General features: G+C 34.7%; 1 protein-coding gene across 1 annotated transcript; it reads left to right on the top strand.

Annotated features, from left to right (window-relative positions):
• Positions 1-5,886: 5,886 nt before the first annotated feature.
• LOC114412050 (conserved oligomeric Golgi complex subunit 2-like) lies at positions 5,887-12,566 on the top strand. The gene is made up of 12 exons (XM_028375817.1): positions 5,887-6,513; positions 7,095-7,301; positions 7,906-8,242; positions 8,595-8,756; positions 8,951-9,050; positions 9,136-9,351; positions 9,436-9,544; positions 9,905-10,105; positions 10,263-10,367; positions 11,640-11,765; positions 11,859-11,993; positions 12,182-12,566. Exons 1-12 carry the CDS (start codon positions 6,058-6,060, stop codon positions 12,293-12,295), a joined length of 2,268 nt encoding a protein of 755 aa, XP_028231618.1. The 5' UTR covers positions 5,887-6,057; the 3' UTR covers positions 12,296-12,566.
• The last annotated feature ends 5,311 nt before the right edge of the window (positions 12,567-17,877 follow it).

The raw sequence follows: 17,877 nt of genomic DNA, 5'->3' as shown, positions 1-17,877 counted from the left end.
ACATTTTCCCATCTTTTATAAAAATTTTAAAGTTATATTATTTTAATTTGTCAATTGATCCTCATATTTGTATTAATTTTTCATTTTAGTCCAAATACTTAAAAGTTCTACGATTTAGTCTTTATACAAACAATTTTTATTTTACATTTTAGTCGTTATATATTTATATATTTATTTCTTTATTTTGTGGTATCTTTATACTAAAAAAAACTAACAACAAAGACTACAATATAAAAAAAATTACTCATACAAGACCTTAAAATATAGAGATTTTAGACGCAGGATAAACAAATTGACGCAAAGTGTTGGATATTTTAGTGTAATTGATCTCTTTATTATGTTAAAATAAGAGTGCACGCTTGTTTTAATGTAATAACGAGATGTTCGGTTTAGGCAAATTTTGGAAGTTACATGGAAGTTACTAAAACTTCCATCAACGGCAATTTTTAAAAAGAAATAACTTTCATCAACCGCCAAAACCCACCTTTTCTTTGATCATAAACAATCATTCTGGTTCAGAAAGTATAACGGGTGACAAAACATACAAGACTCTTGAATTATAATCTTCTGATTTTATCCGATTGAACAATTTTGGTTGAACCCCGAAATTTGATTCAATCTGAAAGTGTTATACACGACTTCAGATTTATCCAGTATCATCTCGATTTTTCAAATTAACCAACAAAAGATTGAATCAAATCTTTCGAGATGACGAACGATAGTTTGAAGATGACAAGCAAGTTTGCGAAGTTGGACAAGTTTGAAGGGCAGGATTTCAGAAGATGGCAGAAGAAGATGCACTTTCTCTTGACAACATTGAATGTGGTGTATGTGCTGAGTACACCGATGCCGGTGTTTATGGAAGACGAAACTCTGGATCAAACAAGGAAGTGTTCGAAATGGGAGAATGACGATTACATTTGTCGTGGACACATTCTAAACGGTATGTTTGACTCTCTCTTTGATATTTATCAAAATGTTGAGTCTGCTAAGGAATTATGGGACTCTCTTGAATCCAAGTATATGGCAGAAGATGTCTCAAGTAACAAATTCTTAGTTAGTAATTTCTTTAATTACAAAATGATTGATTCGAGGCCTGTTATGGAACAATATAATGAACTGTTGCGGATTTTGGGTCAGTTTACTCAACATGATTTGAAAATGGATGAATCCATTGCAGTTTCATCTATAATTGATAAACTGCCTTCTTCTTGGAAAGACTTCAAGCATACCTTGAAACATAAGAAGGAAGAGTTGACTCTGGTTCAACTCGGTAGTCATTTCATGATTGAGGAGTCGCTGAGGGCTCAGGAAATTGACAAAGTCAATGATAAAAACGTAGCAGGTTCCTCTTCCGTTAATATGGTAGAGGAAAGTGGAACAGTTAAGCAAAATTACAATGCTAAAGGTAACAAACGAAAATTTCAAGGAAATAAGAACAAAGGTTCAAACAAACAGACAAAATTGTCATGTTGGAAGTGTGGGAAACCTGGTCATTTAAAGAGGGATTGCCGGGTGTTCAAAGGAAAGAACAAGGCTGGTCCAAGTGGGTCTAATGATCCTGAAAAGCAACAAGGTCAGATTGTAGTGAATAATTTTAATTCGAATACCAATTCAAATTATGTATCACTAATATCTGATGCATTCTATGTGCAGGATGATGACGTTGCTTGGTGGTTTGATTCGAGAGCAACAAGCCATGTGTGCAAAGATCGTCGTTGGTTCAAGGAATTTAGACCAATCGATGATGGCTCTATTGTGAAGATGGGCAATGTTGCAACTGAACCAATCCTAGGATTAGGTTGTGTGAATTTAGTTTTTACTTCCGGAAAAAGTTTGTATCTGGATAATGTCTTATTTGTACCTGGTATTCGTAAGAACTTATTGTCTGAAATGGTTTTAAATAATTGTGGTTTCAAGCAAGTACTTGAAAGTGACAAGTACATCTTGTCAAGACATGGTTCGTTTGTTGGATTTGGTTATCATTGTAATGGAATGTTTAAATTAAACATTGATGTTCCTTTTGTTCATGAATCTGTTTGTATGGCCTCGTGTAGTTCTATAACTAATATGACAAAATCAGAAATTTGGCATGCTAGATTAGGACATGTTCATTACAAAAGATTAAAAGATATGTCAAAAACAAGTATGATTCCTCCTTTTGATATGAACATTGAAAAATGCAAAACTTACATGTTGACCAAGATCACTAGGAAACCTTTTAAGGATGTTGAAAGTGAGACTAAAGTCTTAGACCTTATTCATAGTGATTTGTGTGATTTGCATGCTACTCCATCATTAGGTCATAAAAAATATCTTGTTACTTTTATTGATGATGCATCAAGGTATTGTTATGTATATTTATTAAATACAAAAGATGAAGCTCTTGATAAATTTAAAATTTATAAGAAAGAGGTAGAACTTCATCAAAATGGGCTAATCAAAACTCTTCGTACGGATATGGGAGGTGAGTATTATGATCCGGTTTATTTTCAGTCTACTGGAATAATACATCAAACTACAGCTCCCTATACACCACAACAGAATGGTGTAGCCGAAAGGAAGAATAGAACCTTGAAAGAAATGGTGAATTCCATGTTATCCTATTCGGGTTTAAGTGAAGGATTTTGGGGTAAGGCTATGTTGACAGCCTGTTACTTGTTGAACCGAATTCCTAACAAAAGGAATAAGGTTACCCCATATGAACTTTGGTACAAAAAGACACCAAATTTGAGTTATCTCAAAATTTGGGGATGTAGGGCTGTAGTCAGGCTTACAGAACCTAAAAGGAAAACCATAGGTGAAAGAGGTATAGATTGCATATTTATTGGATATGCTGAACATTCTAAAGCATATAGATTCTATGTGCTAGAATCTAATGATTCTGTTGCTGTGAACTCGGTTATAGAGTCATGGGATGCTATCTTTGATGAACAAAGATTTACATCTATACCTAGGCCAAAGGACATGAATTCCATGTCGAAAGTCTTAGTTAATATTGAGGATATACCTTCAACTAGTACTGAAACTAGAAAGAGTACGAGAGTAAGAAAGGCTAAGTCATTTGGTGATGACTTTCAACTCTATTTGGTTGAAGGGTCAAGGAATGATATTGAATTTCAATATCAATATTGCCTTAATGTTGAGGAAGACCCAAAGACTTTTAGTGAAGCAATGGCTTCAAGGGATGTTGTATTCTGGAAAGAAGCAATCCAAAGTGAGATGGATTCCATCATGCAAAATAATACCTGAAAATTGGTTGACTTACCTCCTGGATGTAAGCCATTAGGATGTAAGATGATCTTTAGGAGAAAGATGAAAGTGGATGGTACTGTTGACAAGTACAAAGCCAGATTGGTTATCCAAGGCTTTAGGCAAAATGAGGGTATTGATTTTTTCGATACATATGCTCCTGTTGCTAGGATATCCACTATTAGACTGTTGTTAGCACTTGCTGCTATCCACAATCTGGTGATTCACCAAATGGATGTGAAAACTGCATTCTTAAATGGTGAATTGGATGAAGGGATATACATGAAACAACCTGAAGGGTTTGTTATGCCAGGAAATGAAAATAAGGTGTGTAAATTGATGAAATCTCTTTATGGCTTGAAACAAGCGCCTAAACAATGGCATCAAAAATTTGATGAGGTTGTGTTGTCTAGTGGTTTTGTTCTAAACCAAGCAGATAAATGTCTATACAACAAGTTTGATACTCATGGCAAAGGAGTTATCATTTGTCTGTATGTAGACGACATGTTGATCTTTGGTACCGACCAAGATCAAGTTGATGAAACTAAGGCATTTTTGTCTTCTAAGTTTGATATGAAAGATATGGGGGAGGCGGATGTGATCTTAGGAATAAAGATCAAACGTGGAAACAATGGCATTTCCATCTCTCAATCACATTATATTGAGAAGATATTGGAGAAATTTAATTTTAAAGATTGTTCTCCGGTAAGTACTCCCATTGATCCTAACCTGAAGCTATTACCTAATAAAGGTGTAGCAGTGTCTCAACTTGAATACTCAAGAGCGATAGGATCACTCATGTATGCAATGATTAGTACTAGGCCTGATATAGCTTATGCTGTTGCTAAACTTAGTAGGTTTACAAGTAATCCCAGTACTCATCATTGGCAAGCTATGAATAGAGTATTCAAGTACTTAAAGGGAACCATTGACTATGGTTTGACATATACTGGATTTCCTTCGGTTATTGAAGGTTACTCTGATGCAAGTTGGATAACCAATATGGAAGATTATTCATCCACAAGTGGTTGGGTATTCCTCCTTGGAAGAGGTGCTATCTCTTGGGCATCCAAGAAACAAACCTGCATTACAAATTCAACAATGAAATCTGAATTTGTAGCTTTAGCAGCAGCTGGTAAAAAAGCTGAGTGGCTAAGAAATCTGATCTATGAGATTCCATTGTGGCCCAAACCTATACCTCCCATGTCTATCAGGTGCGATAGTCAGGCTACTTTGGCTAAGACATATAGTCAAGTGTATAATGGGAAGTCTAGACACTTGGGTGTTAGACAGAACATGGTTCAGGAGTTAATCATGCATGGTGTGATATCAGTGGAGTTTGTGAGAACTCAGCATAATTTGGCCGATAATTTAACCAAAGGGTTAAGTAGAGATCTCGTGAAAAGGTCGGCTGTGGGATTAGGATTAAAGTCCATCTGAAATCTCTTATGTTAAGATACCCAATTCCCATCTAATATGACATTAGGTGCTGAATTCAATGTGGAAAGCTTAACATGTAGAGATTGGAACACATCATCGAAAGTATCCCAAAAGGTATGTGTTCGGTTCTGTAAGTTAAGGAGGTTGGAGTATAACTCCTCAATGGTTCTTTTGAAAAATTGCATTTGCAGGTGCAAGAAAGAAAAGAGCTACCTATATAAGCATGAAGTTTAGCCACTTCAAGAAGCTGAGACTTGGCTTTGATATGCTTATGAAGGATAGGGACACAGGCTAGTAAACTAGTGTCGAGCAAGAGTAATGTTATAAACTATTGTGCAGACTATCTTCATGTATTCATTATGAATAGAAATGGTTCAATCCTCAGTGACACCCTGATATTCGAATATTTGAAACGTGTAATTTGCTAAGATGAAATTCAATCGTCACGATATTTCATCTATGCAGTAGTTTGTGGTATGTTATGACTTTGGTGATTTGATCGGTAATTATACTAAAATGGGGGAGGTTTGTTGGACATTTTAGTGTAATTGATCTCTTTATTATGTTAAAATAAGAGTGCACGCTTGTTTTAATGTAATAACGAGATGTTCGGTTTAGGCAAATTTTGGAAGTTACATGGAAGTTACTAAAACTTCCATCAACGGTTGGAAGTTACATGGAAGTTACTAAAACTTTCATCAACGACAATTTTTAAAAAGAAATAACTTCCATCAACCGCTAAAAACCACCTTTTCTTTGATCATAAATAATCATTCTGGTTCAGAAAGCATAACGGGTGACAAAACATACAAGACCAAAACAAAATTCTTCAATTATAATCTTCTGATTTTATCCGATTGAACAATTTTAGTTGAACTCCGAAATTTGATTCAATATGAAAGTGTTATACACGACTTCAGATTTATCCAGTATCATCTCGATTTTTCAAATTAACCAACACAAAGTAAATGATTAATTGAAGTTTATTTCTTTTTTATCTGTACATTTACTTTATTAAATTTAAGGTAAATACTAATTAATGTTCTAACGATATCGATTAAAATAATAAATATTTTCATTGAAAAACAAAAATTACAAAATTCATGTTTGTTAAATAATACCCGTAGGATACTTGTAAGCAAGATCCTAAATTCAATAATAAAAAATAAAATTGCCCATAGAGTTGGAGCATAGAGAGATATAAGACTTAAGAGGTACACTCCGGTAAGTTTACGGCTTCCGTGCAGTGCGAGCGAGCGAGCGTGAAGTTGCAGTTATTGATTCCAATTCCAAGTCCTAACTATATAACAGAAAAATCCATTTTCTCTCGTAAACCAAACACACGCAAACCCGCGCGAATCGAAAATGGCGGATCCGATCCCGGCGCCACCAAGATCCGCCACTGAACTCTTCTCGGATCCGCTGGACGCCCACCCGCTGTGGTTCAAACCGGCGTCGTTTCTCTCCCCCGACTTCGACTCCGAATCCTACATTTCGGAGCTCCGAACCTTCGTCCCCTTCGACACGCTCCGCTCCGAGCTTAACAGCTACCTCTCCTCCCTCAACCACGAGCTCATCGACCTCATCAACCGCGACTACGCCGATTTCGTCAACCTCAGCACCAAGCTCGTCGACGTCGACGCTGTCGTCGTGAGAATGCGGGCCCCGCTCGTCGAGCTCCGCGACAAGATCGAGCAGTTCAGAGGATCCGTCGAGGTCTCTCTTGTCGCCATCAAGAGCCGCTTGCGGCAGAGATCTGAGGTGGCCTCCGCTAGAGAGACTTTGGAGCTTCTTCTCGATGCGTTTCACGTCGTTTCTAAGGTAGCACCTTACTTGTTTTGACTCTAATTGTTTATTAGATTTAGTAGAATGGAATTGACTATTGAGGATCTTTGATGTAAGATCTTGATGGAATTTATTATGTTTTTGATGGAAATTCTTCACAATGAACTTAGTCTGATCTCACTGTTTGTTAACTATGATGCGTTGTATTTGCTTGACTTGGAAGATTAAATGCGTGTTTGGTTTTTTCATTTGACAACCATAGATTCGCTTCAAAACGGAAGTAGCTAGTATTAGCTTCTGCGTTATTTTATAATTGCACGTGAATTTCAGATGAATTGACGCGTATCCAAACACAGCATAATAGACTATGCTATTTTTCTTTTTTCTTCTTACTTGTGTAGTATGAGTGAGGGTCTCTAGTGTCAATTTCATTGCTAGGTTTAGGTTGGATGTTGTTTGTGTCGATGGAGGTTTCTAGAGCTGGGTAAATTCATCATAGGGATATTGCGTTTGATAAATTGTGTTTTGGTTTGGTTTTTGAAATGTTGTGATTTAGACAGAAGGCGTTTGCTCAAAATTCTTTGGATATTGTATATGATAAATTTGTGTGATTGCAGGTTGAGAAGCTAATAAAAGAGCTGCCTAGTGTACCCACCGATTGGTCAAATGGAGATGTAAATTTGTCAGAGAGGAATAACTTTAGCAATGGAGTTTCTGTGCAGCATGTTGAGAATGAGATGAGTATCAGAGAGACTCAAAGCATGCTGCTGGAAAGAATTGCCAGTGAGATGAACCGACTAAAGTACTACGTTACACATGCAAAGGTTTGTTTTAATTTTTTTTTTCCACTTTTATTGATTGTTTTGTGTGTGTGTGTTTTGATACTAAGAATGATAATTTCCAGAAAAAATTGTAAAACATTGAGTGGAGAAGTCTAGAAAGGAAGCATTTATGTTCAGGAAGACTGTTTCTTGTCATTGATACAGTATAATTTGCTATGTTATTGAAAATAAGCAATTCGTTTTTTGAGGATTTGACTTGAGGTTTGTGAGATGTGAGTAGTTAAATTGTGTGTAGACAAGGTAGTTTAAATTTGTAAAGTGATATGTTGGAAAAAAAAATTGGTTTAAGAATCACATTATTGGATCCTACATTAGCTAGTAGCCTTTTAAGTTTGTTGAATACACATGGATAGATGAAAATATAGATAGATTGAAAGAAATATTGATGTTTTTATTCATTTTAAAATGATAGAAGATACGTGCCTTGAAATTTTGCGGAAGTTTTATGAATGCTAATGTATTTATTCATTTTAACTTTCTTTGTCTTCTAGTGTTTGAGTTTTGTGATTCATTGTAAAATAGACCTTTTGTTTAAGGCTTTGGTACATTCTGTGCTCATCTCTTTTTCTCTATTATGCCAGTACAGAACCTTCCTTTTATTGAGAATATGGAGGAGAGGATTCAAAATGCAAGCCTAACAGTATATGCAAGCTTGGGACATTGCTTTGTAAATGGTTTGGAGAACCGAGATGCAACTGCAATTTTCAATTGCTTACGTGCATATGCTGCTATAGATAACACCAAGAATGCAGAAGAAATTTTTCGAGCTACTGTTGTGGCTCCATTGGTACAGAGGATTATCCCACATGGATCATCAGCTGTGGTTGCTGGATCATCTGGGGATGGTCTTGAAAATGATTATCAATTAATTAAGGAGTGCATTGATAAAGACTGTAAATTTTTATTGGAAATTTCTTCAGCTGGTATGTTGTCAGACTTTTTTCTTGCTACTATACTTTCCAAGAAAAAATTGAACCTTTTTGATCATTACATTTCCACAGTCATCCATATGAGCTTTGTGCTGTCATAACTGGAATGATTTCTTGGACCCTGTCAATCCTTGCTATGGCATTCCTCTGTTCTTCTTGGTCTTTAAAAGTTAAAACTTTTTAATCTACATTTTTTTTATCAGCAACTTTTTAATCTACATGTATTGTTAGCTAGATCATTTGTGGTCATGTTGTGGTTTTGCTGAAAATGTCATGCCTATGTATAAAAAAGACTGAAATATAAGACCACTATATTTACATATCTGAAACTTGGTCTCTTGTGCAGAAAATTCAGGTTTGCATGTCTTTGACTTCTTAGCCAATTCAATCCTTAAAGAGGTTCTCTCTGCAATTCAGAAGGGAAAGCCAGGTGCATTTTCTCCTGGAAGACCAACAGAGTTCTTGAAAAATTACAAATCAAGCTTAGATTTCTTGGCTTATCTAGAAGGTAGTAATCATATCTCCCTTATACATCTTTTCACCTTGAGAAACTCAAAAGAACAAAGAAAACATGGGCTTCAAGTTTCAAAGAACTTTGTTGGTTTAATTTATGATTTGATAGTTCATTTGCTAATTTTATTATTGATACATGTCTTTAAGAATATATTTTGACTAATATTCTAACATTTAATTTCATGCAAGGCTACTGTCCATCCAGATTATCTGTTGCTAAATTTCGATCTGAAGCAATTTATACTGAATTCATGAAGAGATGGAATATTGGAGTATATTTCTCTTTGAGGTGCTTATGCCGCTTTACAATGGTCATAAATTTGGAATAATTGTATTGCTCTGTGACATGGAAATCTTATTTGCAATTGCTCCAGGTTTCAGGAAATAGCAGGGTCTCTAGATTCTGTGCTTACAACATCCAGTCTTGTCCCTGTTCTAAATTCAGATGCTGGCGAAGCAAATTATCAAGGTTTAACATTAAAGCAAAGTGTTACTCTGTTGGAGAGTTTGAGATCATGCTGGAGAGAAGATGTTCTGGTTCTTTCTTGTTCTGACAGATTCCTTCGGCTATCCTTGCAGCTTCTTTCTAGGTCAGTTTAAGATGGGATGCTAAGAATCTGTGAAGTTTTTTTGGTGCTGACAGAACAAAATCCAACTTCTCTTTTAACTTACAGATACTCAAGTTGGCTGTCATCTGGACTGACTGCTCGCAAAAACCATAACACAAGCACTAGCCCTGGGTGTGAATGGGCTGTTTCAGCTGTCATAGATGACTTTATTTTTGTATGCATCATGCCTTCACTTTATTTTTGCATGCATCATGCCTTCACTTTATTATTGTATGCATCATGCCTTCACTTTATTATTGTATGCATCATGTGTTAATTTAATCCACATTATGTATGTCGAAATAAAACTTGAATTTGCTGCTTCAAATAATCTATACCTACACATGCCCAAAATTTTGCTCAAGTCTTCTACTAGACTTTTCCTGAAGTTCCATGTAAGGAATTGGTAAAAAAAATTCTGACAATGACTATGATGAAATAACATTAGCGTTACTTGGATTGTTTGCCAGATATGCTAAATGAAGATATTGGCTGTACTTTACCTGAAATATAACAGATGTTAAATTGTTTGTAGGTTATTCATGACATACGATATTTGGAGGAGCAGGTTCGTGGTGATTACCTTCAACATGTGCTTAAGCTTTTGTCTTCATGCTCCCCTGATGTTCTGGAACCAATAAGGCAGAGCATTTTACTGGGTGGTCAATCATTAAAATCTTTAGAGCCTTTAGTCATTAAAGCAGTGGTGGAGTCACTAGTTGAAAAGTCAGTTGAGGTAGGTTATAGTCTATGCTTATTCTTTAAATTGGTTGCATTATTCAGATATGGGGTTGTATATAACTATATATATTTCCAATCTTCGAGAATACCTTTTTTTTCTTCTCTTCCTTTTCAATTCATTCATTTCTTTCTGTTGTTCAAAAATAATTTAGGACTTGAGACAAATGAAGGGGATAACAGCAACCTATAGGATGACTAATAAACCTCTACCTGTGAGGCCTTCACCATATGTTTCAGGGGTATTACGTCCCCTTAAGGTATGCAGTATTAATATTATGGTTTATTTTATTTTCCCCTGTTTTCCATCTTTTCATGGGTAGCTTCATTTCAAACTAATGCAATGGTGATATACTCCAATGGATTTGGATTCTCTGAAGTAAGAAGATGTGTAATTCACCTTCACCTTTAATTTAAAGTATGTAATTTTTCAATGAATTTCAATTCCAATCAACGGTGGATATATCTTTACTTTCTTGCTTTACACATCTCACTTTAAAAGTGTTAAATCAATTTTTGGTAGAAGGTTGAGCTTGATAGCATGATCATAGGGCAAGCTTTATAATTTAGCATGTTTGACATAATGTCCTTTAAACATTTCATTGTGGAATGCAAGTCACTTTTAGTCATTATTGGTTCCGGTTGTCTGAATCTAGTGAAACTACATTCATGCAATGCAAATTTAGTCTAATTTGATATGGTGGTTGGGAATTATGATTCATGCGCCCAATTTTTGTGTTGGGTTACAAGTGTGAGATGAAGTCCCACATCGAGTAGAAGTGGAAAGGTTGAGCACCATATAAGTGAGGAGAAGACCCATAAACCTGAGCCTTAAGGTTTTGGGTTAGAGTGTGGTGTCAGGTCTCCTTATGTGGTGGCTCGTGGTCCACAAGTGTACCCCTCGAATCTATCCCAACAATTGGTATCAGAGTCGATGGTTCAAGTTGGTGACCGGCTTAGACGAGTATGCAAGTACCGCAGGTGGCCAGAATGGTTAGCGGTACAGCGTGCCCCGCAGGTGGAGCGGGGTGGCCAGAATGGCTAGCGGGCAGGGCAAGTATTCCGCTAGAGGGGGAGGCTACCATGTGGAAGAGACTCACACTTGAGGGGGAGATGTGTTGGGTTACAAGTGTGAGATGAAGTCCCACATCGAGTAGAAGTGGAAAGGTTGAGCACCATATAAGTGAGGAGAAGACCTATAAACCTGAGCCTTAAGGTTTTGGATTAGAGTGTGATGTCAGGTCTCCTTATGTGGTGGCTCGTGGTCCACAGGTGTACCCCTCGAATCTCCCCAACAATTTTAAGCCCTCTTTTGTTGCTACAAACAACATATGCTAAAAAACGGAAAGGTAGTTTGTTGTCTACAATCAACATATCCAATAGACCTCTTAAAAAAAAAGCCAAAAGTTTTAAGTACGAATGTGTTGATATTTTTTTGCTTTTTTTTTTTTTTAATTTTCAATTGGAGTGCATATATTATACCTAAAACTAAAAGCATTAATGTATATTGATGACATTCCAATACATCCCAGGCTTTTTTGGATGGGGAGAGAGCTACAAGATATTTGGCCAGTGAAATTAGGAATAAAATACTCCTTTGTGCTGCAACTGAGATTACTGACCGTTATTATGAATTAGCTTCTGACCTTGTTAGCGTGGTAAGTGTCCAAATCCAAATTGCCTTGATGGAATTTTTGGGTCCCTTGGATTCTCTGTTAGAAATTGTTTTAATAAACTTTTATCATGAGCAGGCAAGAAAGACAGAGTCTTCACTCCAGAAAATTAGGCAGAGTGCACAAAGACGAGCTGGAGCAAGTTCAGATATCTCAGATAACAATGTGTCTGATACTGATAAAATCTGTATGCAGTTGTTCCTTGATATTCAGGTTGGCATGATACTTATTATTACCATTTTCAGTGTGATCTTTCTCATTCTTGCATGTACAAGTACAACTCGTAACTCATTGCTTCTGAATTTGAGTCATTGTCCAGCAAACTCTGACTGTTTTCATTTACATAACCTTTCTGTTAGTTCTTTCATTTACGTAACCTTCCTCTTGCAAATTGTCACCAGGAGTATGCCCGTAACCTCTCTGCACTGGGGGTTGAAGCAGTCAATATTGCATCCTACCGTTCATTATGGCAATGTGTGGCTCCTGCAGATAGGCAAAACACAATTAATCTCTAAGAAAACGTTTGCTCGTATGGAGTTGATGCGGCGGCTTGTAGATTGTTTTCTTCCTGGGGCAAGAGTTTCTTTTTGTAACTTAATTTTGAAATCCATAATATAGCCTTACACAATAATCACAAGTTATCATTGGTCTTAAAAGGAAAAATTATTTTGCTCGTAAATGTTATCTTTAAGGTTCTGTCTGTAGTTACTACGACAGCAGATGTGTGATTGTGGCATTGTGTTTCTTATCATCATTCTTTTAAATTGCTTTTGCAAACTTACGCCCAACTTTTTCTTATGGTCTGGCAGATTGAAATATAGTTTTGTATATCCTTACGCTTCATTTGGTTGCAGAGAAATGGCGGAGAAATAGAAAGGAGAGAAAGATAGTGAGAAATAGAAAATGGCCTGTTTGGTAAAGGGGTAATGGTGGGGAAAAGAAATAAAATAGTGGGTCTCGTACTTTTTTATTCTTAAAAAATGGGGCAGAAATGAATAGTAATCACATTTTTCACAAAAAAAATTGATTGATTACGTTCCTAACTGTCTTAGCGTAAAGAAAACTAATAATTCATTGTTTTCATTTCAACAACTGTCATAAAAAACAATTGATTATCTTGTATTTTTTCTTCTTTATTTTTCTTTTTGTTTCTTTAATTTTTCCTAAATTGAACACACCTAAATTTACTTGATTTATCATTTATTTTACTCACTCTATTTTTATTTTCTATTTTTACCATTCTTATTTTGTTTTTCTTTCCTACCAAACCCACTAATGTTTGTTTGTTGTAATTTAATTTACCAAGTGCCAGAATAAATTGAGTTTCAAGTGAATTTTGATGCGTTGAATGTGTATCCAGAATATATAACGATTCCTCTGGTCGGATCAAGGAAATGGTAAAGATGTATTGGAATCAATAAGTCTACGGTAGTTTACAACGTTGAAGGTAAACATTTTTTTCTCTCCTTTATACGACAGTTTTCAACGTTGAAGGCACGATTTAGTTCCAGAATCATTTTATCTCCTTTCTACGGTAGTTTACTGCGTTGAAGGCTAAACATTTTTTTGTTTGCGCCTTAAAGACTCTAATTTTAATATCAATAAGTCTACACCCTTAAAATTAATTGAAACGAAGGTTAAAATGAATCTTGGGGTAGCAAAACAACTTTTTTGCCTCGCAAAAATAGGTATCGAAAATGTACTTCTCCCATGACCTAATTCACTTGGAGTATCAAAGGCGGAAAAAAAAAACTCTAATCAATTCGCTGATAGGATCCGGGTTGACTCATTTGAAACCAAAAAACCAAGGGTGTACAACTACAATCAGACCAGTTACAGAATTGATGATGTAGTAAGAACCTTTCTTAGCTGGAAACAAAGGAAAACAGAAGTGAAACTTACAAACACAAAGGTGTAGTTATTGACCCAGATCAAGTTCCAATTGGATAATAAACCCAAATTTCTCCTTCCTTAGTGTGTAGTTATTCATGATTATGTGCATGTTTAATAATCAAATCAACACTATACATAATATAAAAGGAAAAGGCCACCTTGACTGAATCCACCAACTGTCGGTTGATCCGGGTTGGCTCATTTCAAAAGAAAATTCCAAAAAATACATATCAAAGACTAAAAAGAATCCAAAAAGTTAACCCTTTTTAGCCGAGGCGGAAACAAAGGAAAACAGAAGCGAAGCTCACTAACAAACATGAAGTGATGATGCCCGACCCTCGTCAAGTTCCAATTGGACAATTAAGTCAAATTTCTCCTTCCTTGGTGTGTAGTTGCTCATGATTATATGTGTGTTTAGTAATTCAGATGAATATTATACATAGTAATAAATTCCAACTTGTTCATGTTTTTTCTCCTTGTAATCTTTTTTGCTTTGCTTTCAAACTAAGAATCGTCCGTACCAAAGTAGCGATCACCAAATTCTCCTAACCCTGGTATGACATGGAACTGCTCTTTTAATCCTTCTTCGATCTCCGATGTGATGATTTTCAGATGCAGAAAACGTTTACATACACAAAGTATTCCCTCAGGAGCCTGAAATGATTGTTGAAATTTATTGTATCGGTATGGTCTTACTAGTTTTCAGTTGAATATAACTTACAGAAATGAGGTTAAGGAATATTATCCGGGACTCTGAAACTCCCTTCTTTATAAGAAGCTTGATTGCTTGGCTGGCAATGTTACTAGGATAATCATTAAGGTGCTTATTGCCAGCCAAAAGAAGTGGCCGAGTCATGCATAAATGAACAGAAAACAAAGGTAAATGAAGAATTTCGTAGATGAAGCTTCGTAAGTTGACAATAGTCTAATGTGAAACTAAAATTTTGTTCTGTGAACCGAAAGATACCAATTTCAATTCCTATAATCTTTGCTACTATGCACCTAGTACCTCGGAGTAATTGGTTGTACAACAGTGTTCAACAATAAAAGATTACCAACAATTTAACAAATGCTATAATGAAATTTTGGAAATTTGAATAAATTAATAATTTATGAGCATGGAGAAGTTGGATGTACAAATAAAGAACGAAGATGATGCATGCAAAAAGATAATAACTCACATGTCCCTAGTACTGGGTCCATGAGAAGAACATGGCTCTCCGAAATATCTTTAGGAAGCGTATCATAAATAAGCGCAATGGAGTAGGAAGCTTCTTATAAATAAGCTAATGGAGTGGAAAACATTGTAATAATTAACATTATACATAAATATCAATATAAAAAAAAGCCACCTTGATCTTTTAGACTTGTATCTTTTATCATCTTTTTTAGCAATAACATCTTAAATTCTAAAGGAAATGAGAGAAATCACACGCACACACAAGGAGCACATCGATTTCTTTTCTTATTCATTAACAATGGGATTACATTAGGATATATATAATATATACATGCATTATCTTAAAACTACATACATTATATTAACCTACGTATATTATCATTATGTGTACATTACATTATCTTATCTTAGTCCGTGTACAATATTACGCATTCTGTGGGAGCTTTGCTCCCGCACCCCAACCCCATTTGTAACCTAACAACATGTGACCCTTACATTCCACTTCAACTTTGTCCTGTCCATAAAATATGAGTCATGCACAACAATCTCCATCTTAGAGAATATTCAGTCCCATGAAAGATAAACAACAAATCCACTTCATAATGTCTTGGGTTGGGGGTCTTGTCACATCTAGCATTAATCAACATTCAACAAGTCCAAACAATGCTTAAACTTGTCAGTTGTGACCTCCTTGGTTAACATATGGACTGCATTATTTGAAGTGTGAACCTTCTGAGTAGAACCTAACCAAATGTCATCAATTTCATGATCTTGTGGAACCTCACATCAATATCTTTGGTTCTAGCATGATACACTTTGACTCCTGATTCTTTTTCAAATCGATAACACTTTGACTATCACAATGCAATTGAACTTCACCTTGCTCAATGCCCAACTCTTACACTAGCCCTGCTAACCACACAACTTCCTTGCTAGCCTTTGTTGTTGCCGTATATTTTGCTTGAGTTGTTGACATTGTCACAAGAAACTGAATTATGAACTTCCAACAAACAAGCTCACCTCCAAAAGTAAAGACATACCTTGTTGTAGACTTTCTGTCATCTAGATCACCAACATAATTAGAATCCACATATTCCACAACTGAAGGATCACCTTATTGAATGCTAAACATAATACCATGACCTATTGTACCCTTTAGGTACCTCAAGATTCCATCCTAATGTCGCTTTACTGGGACAAACATAAACTTGTAAACTTGGCTTACAACACATGCCAAATCTAGTCTAGTGCACACCATATTATACATCAAGCAACCAACCGCACTAGCATAGGGAACCTTTGGCATGTACTCCACCTTAGCATCTGTCTTTGGACATTGATCTATAAAAAATTTAAAATGTTTTGCTAATGGAGTACTCTCAGGCTTCACATTGCTTATGTTGAACTTGTCTAACATGTTCTGAACATAGTTTTGCTATGAAAGCCACAATCGTCTTGACTTCTTGTCCCTATGAATCTTCATCCCAAGAATCTTCTTGGCAGGACCTAAGTCCTTCATGTCAAACTCTGTGTTCAACAGTGATTTCAACTCATTCACATCACACAAATGGTTATCAACAATCAGCATATCATCAACATACAATAGCAGAAAAAAAAGAGTCGTCATCAAGGATCTTGATCACATAAACACAATTGTCATACTTACATCGTCTTTAGCCAATTCGAAGCATGTAAGAATCAAACCGCTTATCCACTACCTTGGAGACTGCTTCAATCCATGCAGATACCTCTTCAACTTCAGGCTTCCTCCTTCTATACATATGCGTTTGTGGACTCTATCACCGGACATAAACTCAACTCACAACTCCATCACATTGTTTTTTTTAAGGTGATATTTCTCTTATAGAATTTATGAAAATCATATTTCATTTAAATAAATCAGTTTCATTTTTATACATTCTCAATGTACGTTACAATATTAGGAATCGTTTCATACAAGAAAAGTTTTTTATACCTGAAATCACTATTTTTCTGTAATTAAGAAAGAATTTTGGAGATCATAATTTTTAAGAATAACTAAATTTGATTGATTAATTATAAATGTTCTCATCCAATAAAAAAATTATAAATATTCTCATATAAGTATATTGAGAATAAAATAATACCTTAGTATTTTTGTCATAATTTAAAAATATTTATCACATTAAATAATTTAATAAGATTATTTTTAATCTAGAAATTTTAGATTCTCACCTCCTTTCATGAAAATATTTCATGGAAAATGTATTTTTTTAAAACATTATTTCCTGATAATATTATTTTCTTTTTTAAAAAATCAAGCGCGGAAATAAACATTTTCAACCTAAGATTTCTAAGAAACTAAAATTTTTTCTTCTAGAATAGACTCTTTTAAGATAATTGTTATAGTAATCAATAAATTATTGTACAGGTCAAATTTGTATTAAATGATAATATAATAACTAAAATTACATATAAGTTAAAAGTGTGAACATCAAGATTATAATTATTGTTTTGTTAAAAAATAATTATTAATTAATTCATGTGTTTGTAGGAAATATATTAAATAAGAAATATATATGTAAGAATAAAAAATCATCATTTAATCTTAAAATTTAATTATTAAAGTCATATATATATATATATATATATATATATATATATATATATATATATATATATATATATATTGGTTTTCTTATAAAAAATAAAAAATAAAAACTTAGCTACACATATTCGTGCGTCACATGCAAGCAAATTTTTGGGGGGTGACATATTTTTCAGATCTTTATAGCTAAACATTCACCGAAGAAAAAACACTAAAAAAAATACTTATAGTTGAACCGGATTCTCCACGACATTTTGCTAGGAAATAAAGCTTAAAGAAAAAAAACTTAAATGTAATTTTGATTTTTGTATTTTATTATGTAAATAATTTTAGTTTTTTTTATTTTAAAGTAAGATATTTAATCTTCTATTTTAAAAAAATTATAATTTTAGTCCAACCATCAATTTTTTGTCTATATTTATTTCTTTTATTTCTTA

This window comes from Glycine soja, chromosome 5 (assembly GCF_004193775.1).
Source record: "Glycine soja cultivar W05 chromosome 5, ASM419377v2, whole genome shotgun sequence".
In the NCBI taxonomy this organism is placed as follows: domain Eukaryota; kingdom Viridiplantae; phylum Streptophyta; class Magnoliopsida; order Fabales; family Fabaceae; genus Glycine; species Glycine soja.
This window is presented reverse-complemented; position numbering and strand designations above follow the sequence as displayed.